Source organism: Apodemus sylvaticus, chromosome 7 (genome assembly GCF_947179515.1).
Source record: "Apodemus sylvaticus chromosome 7, mApoSyl1.1, whole genome shotgun sequence".
NCBI classification, from domain to species: Eukaryota; Metazoa; Chordata; class Mammalia; order Rodentia; family Muridae; genus Apodemus; species Apodemus sylvaticus.
The window spans coordinates 130,210,026-130,222,219 of record NC_067478.1 but is presented as its reverse complement, the minus strand read 5'-3'; the positions used below and the strand labels follow the sequence as shown (position 1 = coordinate 130,222,219).

At 36.0% G+C, this 12,194-nt stretch overlaps 1 protein-coding gene across 1 annotated transcript; it reads left to right on the top strand.

Annotated features, from left to right (window-relative positions):
• The first annotated feature begins 278 nt into the window (after nt 1-278).
• LOC127689464 (caspase-1) lies at nt 279-9,673 on the top strand. The gene is made up of 10 exons (XM_052189172.1): nt 279-396; nt 925-1,191; nt 1,442-1,504; nt 4,097-4,209; nt 4,722-4,895; nt 5,284-5,518; nt 5,929-6,069; nt 8,441-8,550; nt 8,954-9,057; nt 9,558-9,673. Exons 1-9 carry the CDS (start codon nt 390-392, stop codon nt 9,050-9,052), a joined length of 1,209 nt encoding a protein of 402 aa, XP_052045132.1. The 5' UTR covers nt 279-389; the 3' UTR covers nt 9,053-9,057; nt 9,558-9,673.
• Nucleotides 9,674-12,194: the final 2,521 nt, after the last annotated feature.

Below are 12,194 nucleotides of genomic sequence, written 5' to 3'. Positions count from 1 at the left end.
ATTCTCACAGCTCTGATCCCAGAGTCTCAGCCCCAGCCCTGCAACAGAAACACCTGTGGCAGCCTTCCCTGCCTACTTGTTCCTTTCCTGTGATTCCCACAGAGCCTCTACCCTCTCTTCCTGGACTTGTTTTGTCACAGCTCATTTCTTTCTTGATGACAAAGACTCACTTCCTTCCTTTCCTGAGCTCTTCCAAGTGTTGAGGAAAGATCATTTCTATAGTTGACTCTTTGCCAGACTTGAGCATTTAAACCTAAGTTTAATTAGGGAAAGAAGCATGCGCACACTGCAATTGTGGTTATTTCTCAATCTACATTCACGCCCTGTCGGAAAGGAACCAGTTAGACGCTTTCAGTTTCAGAAGCTCTACAGTGTAGAAGACAAACGCCATGGCCGGTGAGTTTTCTCTCTTATTAAAGGTGCTTGTTTGGGGAATAAGTCATTTAGAAAGGAACTTGATTTTCTGAAAGCCATCATTAGTTTCCCGAATTTTATAGGTAAGCTGAACCTGGGCAGAATGGAGACTATGTAAAAGTCTGCACAGAAGCTTCTTGATCCCTGGCTGTGCCAGAAAGGAAACAGTGCTTTACTTGTATCCTGCCATTGTTGCCATTGTTTTTGCAATCTTAGATAATAAATGTCCCTAGTCAGACAGAGGGAATTGGATGACTGACAGAGTCGGTGGTAGCAAAAGAAAATGGTTTATGCTTCTTCAGTTCTAACAGAAAGACATATGTCTCACACTATGTGCTTTTGTGTAATGTTGAAGGGCAAATGTGGAGCAGAGATAGAAAAAAATGAGCAGGGGAAACGATGTATGTGAAAGGGACATTTTGCGGATTCACTCTGAAAGAGAGTATACCTTCTTTAAGAAAGGAATATGCAACTGTTTTCTTGACTTGAGAATTCTTTGTGCCTTAACAGACAAGATCCTGAGGGCAAAGAGGAAGCAATTTATCAACTCAGTGACTGTAGGGACAATAAATGGATTGATGGATGAACTTTTAGAGAAGAGAGTACTGAACCAGGAAGAAATGGATAAAATAAAACTTGCAAACGTTACTGTTATGGAAAAGGCCCGGGACCTGTGTGATCATGTCACTAAAAAAGGGCCCCAGGCAAGCAATATATTCATCACTTACATTTGTAATGAAGACTGCTACCTAGCAGAAATTCTGGAACTTCAATCAGGTAAGAGCCTGAATCTTAGACCAAGTTGAATAACCAATGTCTCTCTGATTGATGTGTTTCTTATGTGGTGTGAAGACAACGCTCTCACCTTAAAGTCCAGACTCCCGATGTTGTGTCCATAGCTCTGTTGTGTGTCTCTTGGCTCCTTTATTCCCAGTACTTCTGTTGTGTCTCCTATAGCACACATTGGCCTCAGTATCACCAAGGATGACCTTGCTATGGTGAATTAATTTTCTTTGTCTCTTTTCAGGTCCATCAGCTGAAACTTTTGTTGCTACAGAAGATTCTAAGGGAGGATATCCTTCCTCTTCAGGTACACATCCTAGTAGAGGAATAATACCTGCTGGACCCTCATCTCTTTTGCCATTGTCTTCATGGGATGAACCAAGGTTGGGGGTGCTATGTGTAATTCACATTTTCCTCTTCTTATTCTCTATATATCTTGCTTGAGCAAAGCAGTTCTTGTGTATTTATTCAAAACTATCTGAGTCTGTATCTCAGTCTTATCTCCCTAGTTAGGTACCTTACCATTCAAGAGCCTAGTGTACATATTCCCATTTTTTTCTGGTGATTTTATCTAAACACGCCCAAAAGATAAACTTGCAATTCTTCCCCATCCAACTTCTTAGCAGTTTTCTTAATTAATGCTGTTCTCACTGGCAGCTGTTCAAATCTGAAACTGAAAAATGCGGCCTAACTGCTTCTTCCCCCTCCCCACCTTTCAGTCTGTGGCTAGGTTTTAATGAGTTCCTCTCTCAAGTCTTCTAACACCTTATCACACACCTGTTATCATAGCACACATTATCTGCCAATCATGGATCTCTACAGTTATCTATGTCAGCTATAATTTTCTTGTTCATTAGAAGAAAAATAGTTATCATATGCCAATTATACTCTAGATATTATCCTATAGGATGTTCAAGAATAGTAAGTACAACATATTATATATACTTCTTATTGAACTGAATTTGCATAAATAAATATTAAAAAGAATATGTATTTGAAGCTATCACTGAGTTAAAGCTACCAGCATTTAGTCATAGTAATGATAATGCAAACTCTTATTAAGATAACATTGAATGCAATAAGAAAGTCGTTATTCACACTTGTTCTTACATGGGAGAAGGCTGTTTCTTACTCATGATGATTATAAAATAGTCATTCTCAATAAGCAAGGAGCTATCTTCCCTAACAGACATCTTCCACACTAAGTCTCACACTTACAGCCAACAGCACTAACAGAATTATGTTCACAGTTAACCTGTAAGAGACATTGGAAAGAATGTGAGAAGACAATTTGTGGAAGACTTTGTAAGCTCAGCTTAGATGTGTCTCACACCAAAGACATATAAGACTTCTTTGGCTACAACTGATCACTCAGACAGGATACGTTCTGGAATGATGGTAACAATGACAGCTTGGTGGCACAGGGTAGGCCATCATATGGACACTGAGAAGAGATTCTGAGAGTGTACAATCAACTTTACTATTAAAAAAGCAAAATAAGCTTCATTTTACACAACATAGAATTCCCACAGAAAATGTTTAAGTCCCAAAACAATTATTGAAGTGGTCTGCACTTTAATGGTCCCTCTGCATTATAGAAACTGAGGCTGTCAGCATATACCACACCCCTTGTTAATAATTTTGTTTTTGAGTAAGTTCATTTATTTCTTAAGAAATAATTACAGCTGTATGTTGCAAGAGCAGTTTTCCACCATATTTCTGAAATAATTTCATCTAGAAGACAATCATTTTTCCCAAGGTCAGAAAGTCAAGAGTTTAAAACAAATCAGTTATCCTACTGGTTCTATTAACGGTGATTAATCCATTTGTTTTCTCTGATTTCATCTGGTGTGACATTACCATTTAACTGAATACTTTATTGTATTATTTTTAAAAAAATCTCTAGTGTAAATAAAATTTGCTTAGTTTGTTGTTGCTTTCAACATATTTATGTAGAAGCAAGACATTTTTCACCAATTAATAAATATTTTCATATTTTTCTACTATACTAATTTTAAGTAGTGTGCACTATTTTCTATTACCAACCTATTTTAATGATTTTGTTCAACTGCTAAACACACAGCAATTTACCTAAATGCCTTTTATAATTATTTAAAATCTGCCCATTTTGATTGCTTAATTTCTATTTTCCAGCTACCTAGGTAAATTATTTCCATTTTGAAATATACCAAGTTTATATCAAATTATTTGCAAGTACATCACCTTGTTTGATGATACTGAATTTAGAATTCAATACAAGTCTCAGGAGCTACTGACATAAACCACTGTAAAAACACTTCTTCTGAGATAGATGCATTCAATAATGAGTCATATGAACTTACAAAATTTGTAAATTTGAAAATTAACTTTATCACTTACCATTCTATTCTACCACGCTTTCCTTCTACTTCATGTGTTCAATATTATTTCTTCTTTGGTTAATGTGCAAATACAATGGAAAGTGATACTGGGGCAGAGGATCATTTCTAAAGAGTACTTGATGCCTACTATTGTGTATAATTTTTTACCAAAAAATAGGTAAACATATTTCTGAAATTATTACTGTAATCACACAAAAAATATTTTCTACCCACCACTACCACTTAAAATTTTCTTCTTGTCTCAAATACTTTCTAAAATGAATATTAAATTTTTAATACTCGTTGCTTTGTTTTTATCTAAAATATGTGTCAAAATACTAATTCAAGACAGATCCCCTATCACATCATTTGGGATCTCCCTGGTTTGGAATGTGTTCCAGCAACATACCTTGTTCTACAATGCGGTAATGAACCCCGGGTTGCCCTCACCCATTTTCACATATAGCTGAGGCTGTAAGAGCTTATATTTGAGACCACTAGAGTTGAATCCACTCATGTGCATTTTTCTTCTCCTACAGAAACAAAGAAAGAACATAGCAAAGAAAGTGGCACATTTCCAGGACTGAGTGGGAGCCTCAAGTTTTGTCCTTCAGAAAAAGTCCAGAATTTGTGGAAAGAAAATCCTACAGAGGTGCTGTGCTCCAGAATCCAGGATGGAACAGAGTGAAGAATCCTGAGGCCATCCTAAAGGGTGGTGGTTCTGTGGCATAGCCAAGTTCATTGCAATATACCAAATATAAAGATTAGGAACCTAAGCCAGATGTGGATCCACTGTTATGTCTACATTCAATGAAATCCTCATAAAAAAAGAAAGAAGGAAACAAAAGAAAACAAAAGAAAAAGAAAAGAAAAGAAAAGAAAAAAGAAACAGTTATTACAATTTAAAGACCCTAGCTACAGCCTCCCACTACATTTTATAAAATTTCACTTTCAAAATTAAGGTCAGAGGCTGAGAGCCCACCTGGTGTTTTCTAGACTCCATTAGCACTCATGAATTAAGATTGAATTTCCTTCCTAGGCTTGATCTAACTTTAATAGGGTGGGTTTCTTGAAAGGATTAAGAGAAAAGAATTAGGAACTGTCATATGCACAAAAGGTAGATAATGGATTAAATAAGGCTATTCATTCAATCTTTTCATACAGATTTATCCAATAATGAATACAACCATTCGCACACGGCTTGCCCTCATTATCTGCAACACAGAGTTTCAGCATCTTTCTCGGAGGGTCGGAGCTGATGTTGACCTCAGAGAAATGAAGCTGCTGCTGCAGGATCTGGGGTACACTGTGAAAGTGAAAGAAAATCTCACAGCTCTGGTAAAAATTCTCATGAAATAGAAGCAGGGTCCATATCTCTCTTCCCCTTAGATAATGCTAGAAAAAGTGTTACAGAAGCTAAAGACTGAAGTCTTGCTAGTTCTATACTAGTGCTATTATTTGGTGACTAGCCACAGAATATTATACAATCCTGTCAAATACAAACATGGTTTAGCCAAAGTCTCATGTAATGTCCAATTGCAAAATGTTTCTATCAGCTAAATAATCTCAGGATGACTTCCTACAGTTTTATAACCTTGATTTATATAAAATAGAAAATTAGAAAATTTCATTTCCATGACACTGACTTTTATGTATGTATTCAAGGACTCCTTTTACTGTACCTAGAAAAGTCACAGTGTAAAATCCTTGGTCTTATCTCTTACAGGAGATGGTGAAAGAGGTGAAAGAATTTGCTGCCTGCCCAGAGCACAAGACTTCTGACAGTACTTTCCTTGTATTCATGTCTCATGGTATCCAGGAGGGAATATGTGGGACAACATACTCTAATGAAGTTTCAGATATTTTAAAGGTTGACACAATCTTTCAAATGATGAATACTTTGAAGTGTCCAAACTTAAAAGATAAGCCCAAGGTGATCATTATTCAGGCATGCCGTGGAGGTAAGTTCTGATGGTTTAAAATAACAGGGCATTCCCATTGAGACTTTATCATTTATAGATAGACAGCACTCTTCAGTGTTTTGGGGTTGATTACTAAATATCTGTGGAGTTTTGTTCAAATTGGTAAATATTTGCTTCATTTTCCACTAAAGTCTATCACTATTAATAATCAATACATACATATTGCTCTTTAGGTACTACTGAAAAAATTATTAAGGGAAAAAGGAATTGTTGAGACATGGCTTAAAACAAATATTTTATACATATATGTATATTCATATTTATAAACACACTACATATAAATAAAAGATAGACTAATATGTTTAGAAACAGGATTTAAGAGAAGTTTCAAGAAAGCAATAATTCCCTTGTAAATTGTTAGTAATATGAAATCACTTTTGGTTTTCCAGAGAAACAAGGAGTGGTGCTGTTAAAAGATTCAGTAGGAGACTCTGAAAAGGAATTCTTGTCAGATGCGATTTTTGAAGATGATGGCATTAAGAAAGCCCATATAGAAAAAGATTTTATTGCTTTCTGCTCTTCAACACCAGGTAAAGAGTTTTTATAGAAGTCACTTTGTCTCTGTTACTGTTAGAAAGAATGACTCTATACTCATCATTATATAAGACTTTTAAGACCACTTTTAAACTTTTTATCCAGTCTCCCTTATCCACACAGACAAGATATATATGTCTGTTTTCTGAATTAGTAAACTCTTCATGCTGTATATTATTTCCTTAAGAACTATCAAGGATAGCATAGAATTAAATAGATGAACATCTTCACTAAAGTTCCATAGAATCTTAAAGGTGCATATCACTGACCTTAGAACATTATTGTACACAGTCATCAAGTGTTTACAGAATCCTGATGGTGGGGATATGGAGACAGGAAAGTTGATTAGTTAACCTGAGATCCTCAGAGCCCATGAAAGCCTGGACATTCATCTGTAATCCCAGATGTTACTATAAATACTTGGGAGCATAGATATAGACTAATCTTTTGAAATCATACAGGCCAGCTAGTTTATGTTACATATTAGAGACTACATAAGTTTTAATGTGAAACAGTTTTATACATTAAAACATATTTTGAAGTAATTCAAATGTATGCTACCTGGTAATATTCAGATTATATTCTTGCATTTCTGTTTATTGAATTTAATATTAAGTCTCATTGTTTCATCACGCTGAAATTTGTTCAAATTTCTCATCAATATATACAAATTTTCTGTCATTAAGGCAAGGATTGAATAAGGTGATATTTGTGAAATATTGAAGAATTCCTAAAACGTTGACATTAAATTACTCTTATTACTAAGGTTTTAGTTTGAATTCTAGCTTGTTACTTACTATGTTAAGAATTAATTAAAACTCCCTTGATCCTTTAATTTCCTGAATTTTACATTTTTGAGGCCTACATTCTTTTACTCAAATACATCCTTAAGGCCTCACATCTAATTAAATTGCTTACACATTATATTACTGACTCTGATACACTTTTCATATAAGGCCTATTCCTACATTGGGTGAACCATGCCTTGATGTTTATATCACTACATTTTTTTTCCAATGATAAAATCACAATGACTATTGATACATTCTGGGCCTAAGGGCCTTACTGAACCATTGGCTAGTGACAAATTCTGGCAAATTGATAATCATCTGAAGAAATATACCAATTAGTAATCCCATGAGACTCTGTTACATAGTTTCATACTCATGGTCACTCTGACATTACTAGTTATACATAGTGAATGACTAAAATACAACAGACATGCACACAGGAAAGAGACATATATGGGAGAGGCCTTGGTTAAGGAGTGGAAGGAAGTTACAGAGGGAACAAGGCATAAACATACTCAGATGCATTTTCCACATGGAAGAAATTGTCAAAGAATAAATATATTTAATTTAAAAATAGGACACCAAAGCACCTACAGATTTCCAGTTTAAGAATGCAATCTGCTTTATTATTAGATTTAACTGTTCCTTTAAATTGTTTCCTTTTGTCTTACACTATATATCGATCTCTGGTTCTAGAGTCTTCTGCACTCCTGCCATCCACAGCTGAATTCTTTCTCCCTCTCTTTTTTTTATTCGATATAATTTATTTACATTTCAAATGATTTCTCCTTTTCTAGCCCCCCCACTCCCCGATAGTCCCTTCTCTTCCCCTGTCCTCCCTCCCACCCCTTCCCACTTCCCCGTTCTGGTTTTGCCGAATACTGTTTCACTGAGTCTTTCCAGAACCAGGGGCCACTCCTCCTTTCTTCTTGTATCTCATTTGATGTGTGGTTTTGCCTTCTTCACTATTCTTTATAAATGAATTTGACTCTACTCTCCCACTACAAAACCCAGCTGCAATTTGCCTGTATAAACTCCAGCCACATAGTAGGACATTTCTGAATATTCTGGCCATTTATTCCTTTCAATGTACAAACTGCTTTCAGAGATATCTGCCCCACTCCTTTCCATTTTCTTTACCTTAGAGAGATATCTATGGTGTGCCATCCATTTTTCACTTATATTTTTTAGTAAGAATAATCATCCTCATCTTATAGTTAAAAACATTGCATTTAAAAATGTACAATGAACTTCTATCACAGTCATTACATTGAATCCCAGAGACATCCACTCAGATACCTGTTCTCACAAACCTAATCACATTACCTTCTGTAGTCAACCTACCTCTCTATTACATTTTTACTTCCTTGAAATCAGGAGCTACACTGTCTGAATATTTGTATTTTTACAATACCACCTTAGGTAGGAAGGAAAATGTAGTCATTGAATTTTGTATACACTGAAAAAAAAAGACAGAATATAGTATAGAGTATAAGCTCTATAATATGTCCACCTAGAGTGAAAGGCTAAATCTGTATCAATCTATCATAAGATTTGGAATGTACTTTATTCACAGATAATGTGTCTTGGAGACATCCTGTCCGGGGCTCTCTTTTTATTGAGTCACTGATCAAACACATGAAAGAATATGCCTGGTCATGTGACTTGGAGGACATTTTCAGAAAGGTGGGGCTGCAAATGCTTTATCAGGTCTACTTCCTTCGTCTTTGACTCCTCAAACTACTTCTAATGGAAAAGTTCTGGGCATGTTTGTCATTCTTTCAAAAGGGATATCTATTTATTTATTGTTTAGTAAACAATCCATACATGGTATCAATGTTTTATGATCAGGATCCTTAAAACATTATCATATATATTAATCTATATCCTTACCTTGGAAGAATATGGAGCAGAATTTAAAATATAATTTAATAGTCTGGGAAATATTCTCATAACTTTGGCTTCTATAAATGCCATGAGATATTGTTTCATTGTTTATTGTCATGCTACTCAATGCAGTCCTTGTTCATCTTGAGTCAAGATCCTACTCTCTGAAAATTATGGCTATAAACATTCCTTTTACTTCTAGGTTCGACTTTCATTTGAACAACCAGAATCTAGGCTACAAATGCCCACCACTGAAAGGGTGACCCTGACAAAACGTTTCTACCTCTTCCCTGGACATTAAACTAAGTATGTCATACCAATGTCTTTGTACAGTTGTGTGTGCATGCATGTGTATATAAACAAGAATGTGTGTGAGAGAGTGAGTGAGTGTGTGTGTTTGTGTGTGTGTGTGTGTGTGTGTGTGTGTATACAGTAGGGGAAGGTTGGATGAAGACCACTTAAAAGTAATAAAACTGATCCTAATCCAAGTTTCTATGTCTGGTATAATACATAGAGAAAACATGGACTCACTGAAGGGGCAACATGTTTTCAGTTGTCTACAAAGTATTTTGATTTTTCTTAACATTCTCAGATTTTTGTGGTCCTTTCTCAGAGTTGGCTGTTATAAAACAAAAATTTGAGAGGCCCATGTTCTATATGTCTACATTTTGTCTCAGTAGGATAAACACACACATCTTGGGCTCTTCTCTGTTGTAAGTGTGCTATACCATTTTTCCAATGTGATACTATATTCTGTGCAGATCACAACAGAATGCTTATGTTTTTGTAATTTCTCTTTCCTACAGGAATCCAGGAGTTCATTCTTACATACCTATCCTGGGAATCATGCCAATGAGAAGCCAATAATTCCCTAAATAATGCAATAAATATCAAAACAAAACAAAACAAAATAGAAAGGCTATCCTGTTTGTTGTTGCTGTTGCTATTTGATTTTCCTTTGATTTGATTTGCAGAACACAAGATGAGTAACTTATTTCTTTATTTTATTTTATTTATTTTTATTTTTTTATTTTTTATTATTTTTTTATTTGATATACTCTTTAGTTACATTTCAAGTGATTTTCCCTTCCCTTGGTTTTCCCTTCCCCAAAAGTCCTTTAAGGCCCTCTTCCCTCGTGCTGTTCCCCAGTCCAACCCTTCCCACTTCCCTGTTCTGGTATTCCCCTACACTGCTGCACTGAGCTTTTCCAGGACCAAGAGCCACTCCTTTCTTCTTCTTGGGCACCATTTGATATGTGCATTATGTCTTTGGTATTCCAAGCTACTATGCTAATATCAATTTATCAGTAAGTGCATATCATGAGTGTTCTTTTGAGACTGGGTTACCTCACGTAGGATGATGTTCTCCAGTTCCATCCATTTGTCTAAGAATTTCATTAATTCATTGTTTCTAATGGCTAAATAGTACTCGATCGGGTATATATATCACATTTTCTATATCCATTCCTCCATTGAGGGACATCTAGGTTCTTTTGAGCTTCTGGCTATTATACATAGGGCTTCCATGAACATAGTGGAGCATGTATCCTTATTACATGCTGGGGAATCTGCTGGGTATATGCCCAGGAGTGATATAGCAGGGTCCTCTAGAAGTATCATTCCCATTTTTCTGAGGAACCGCCAGACTGACTTCCAGAGTGGTAGTACCAGCTTGCAAACCCACCAGCAGTGGATGAGTGTTCCTCTTTCTCCACATCCTCACCAGCACTTGTTTTCTCCTGACATTTTGATCTTAACCATTCTGACTGGTGTGAGGTAAAATCTCAGCGTTGTTTTGATTTGCATTTCCCTGATGACTAAGGATGTTGAACATTTCTTTAGGTGCTTCTCAGCCATTCGGTATTCCTCAAATAAAAATTCTTTGTTTAGCTCTGTATCTCATTTTTTAATTTGGCTCTCTGTAGTCTACTTAATTGAGTTCTTTGTATTTCTTGGATATAAACACTCTGTTGGATGTAGTGTTGGTAAAGATCTTTTCCCAATTTGTTGGTTGCCATTTTGCCCTTCTGACAATGTCCTTTGCCTTACTGCCTTACAGGAGCTTTGCAGTTTTATGAAGTCCCATTTGTCAATTCTTGATCTTAGAGCATAAGCTATTGGTGTTCTATTGAGGAAATTTTTCCCTGGGCCCATGTCCTCAAGGGTCTTCCCCAGTCTCTTTTCTATTTGTTTCAGTGTGTCTGGTCTTATGTTGAGGTTCTTGATCCACTTGGAGTTGAGCTTAGGACAAGGAGATAAGAATGGATCATTTCACATTCTTCTGCATGCTGACCTCCAGGTGAACCAGCACCATTTGTTGAAAAGGCTATCTTTTTCCACTGGATGATTAGCTCCTTTGTAGAAGATCAAGTGACCATACTGGGTCTTCAATTCTATTCCATTGATCTACTTGCCTGTCACTGTACCAATACCATGCAATTTTTAACACAATTGCTCTGTAGTATTGCTTGAGGTTGGGGATACTGATTCCCCCAGAAGTTCTTTTACTGTTGAGAACAGTTTTAGCTATCCTGGGTTTTTTGTTATTCCAGATGAATTTGAGAATTGCTCTAAGTCTGTGAAAAACTGAGTTGGTATTTTGATCGGGATTGCATTGTATCTGTATATTGCTTTTGGCAAGATGGCCATTTTTCCTATATTAATCCTCCCAATCCAAGAGCAAGGAAGAATTTTTCCTTCTTCTGAGGTCTTCTTCAAATTTTTATTCAAAGTCTTGAAGTTCCTTTCATACAGATCTTTCACTTGTTTGGTTAGAGTCACACCAAGATACTTTATGTTGTTTGTGGCTATTGTGAAGGGTGTCATTTCCCTAATTTCTTTCTCAGCCTCTTTATCCTTTGAGAATAGGAAGACTACTGATTTGCTTGAGTTAATTTTATAATCACCCACCTTGCTGAAGTTGTTTATCAGCTGTAGGAGTTCTCTGGTGGAATTTTTTGGGTCACTTAAATATACTATCATATCATCTGCAAATAGTGATAGTTTGACTACTTAATTTCCAATTTGTATCCCTTTAACCTGTGTTGTGTTGTCTAATTGCTCAAGCTAGGACTTCAATAACCATGTTGAATAAACATGGAGACAGAGGGCAGCCTTGTCTAATACTGATTTTAGTGGGATTGCCTCAAGTTTCTCTCCATTTAGTTTGCTTTTGGCTACTGGTTTGCTGTATATTACTTTTATTATGTTTAGGTATGGGCCTTGACTTCCTGTTCTTTCCAAAATCTTTAACATGAACGGATGCTGAATTTTAGCAAATGCTTTTTCAGCATCTAATTAAATGACTGTGTGGTTTTCTTTCTCTGAGTTTGTATGTGTAGTGGATTACATTGATGGATTTCCATATATTGAACCATGCCTGCATCCCTGGGATGAAGCCTACTTGATCATGGTGAATGATTGTTTGGATGTGCTTTTGGATT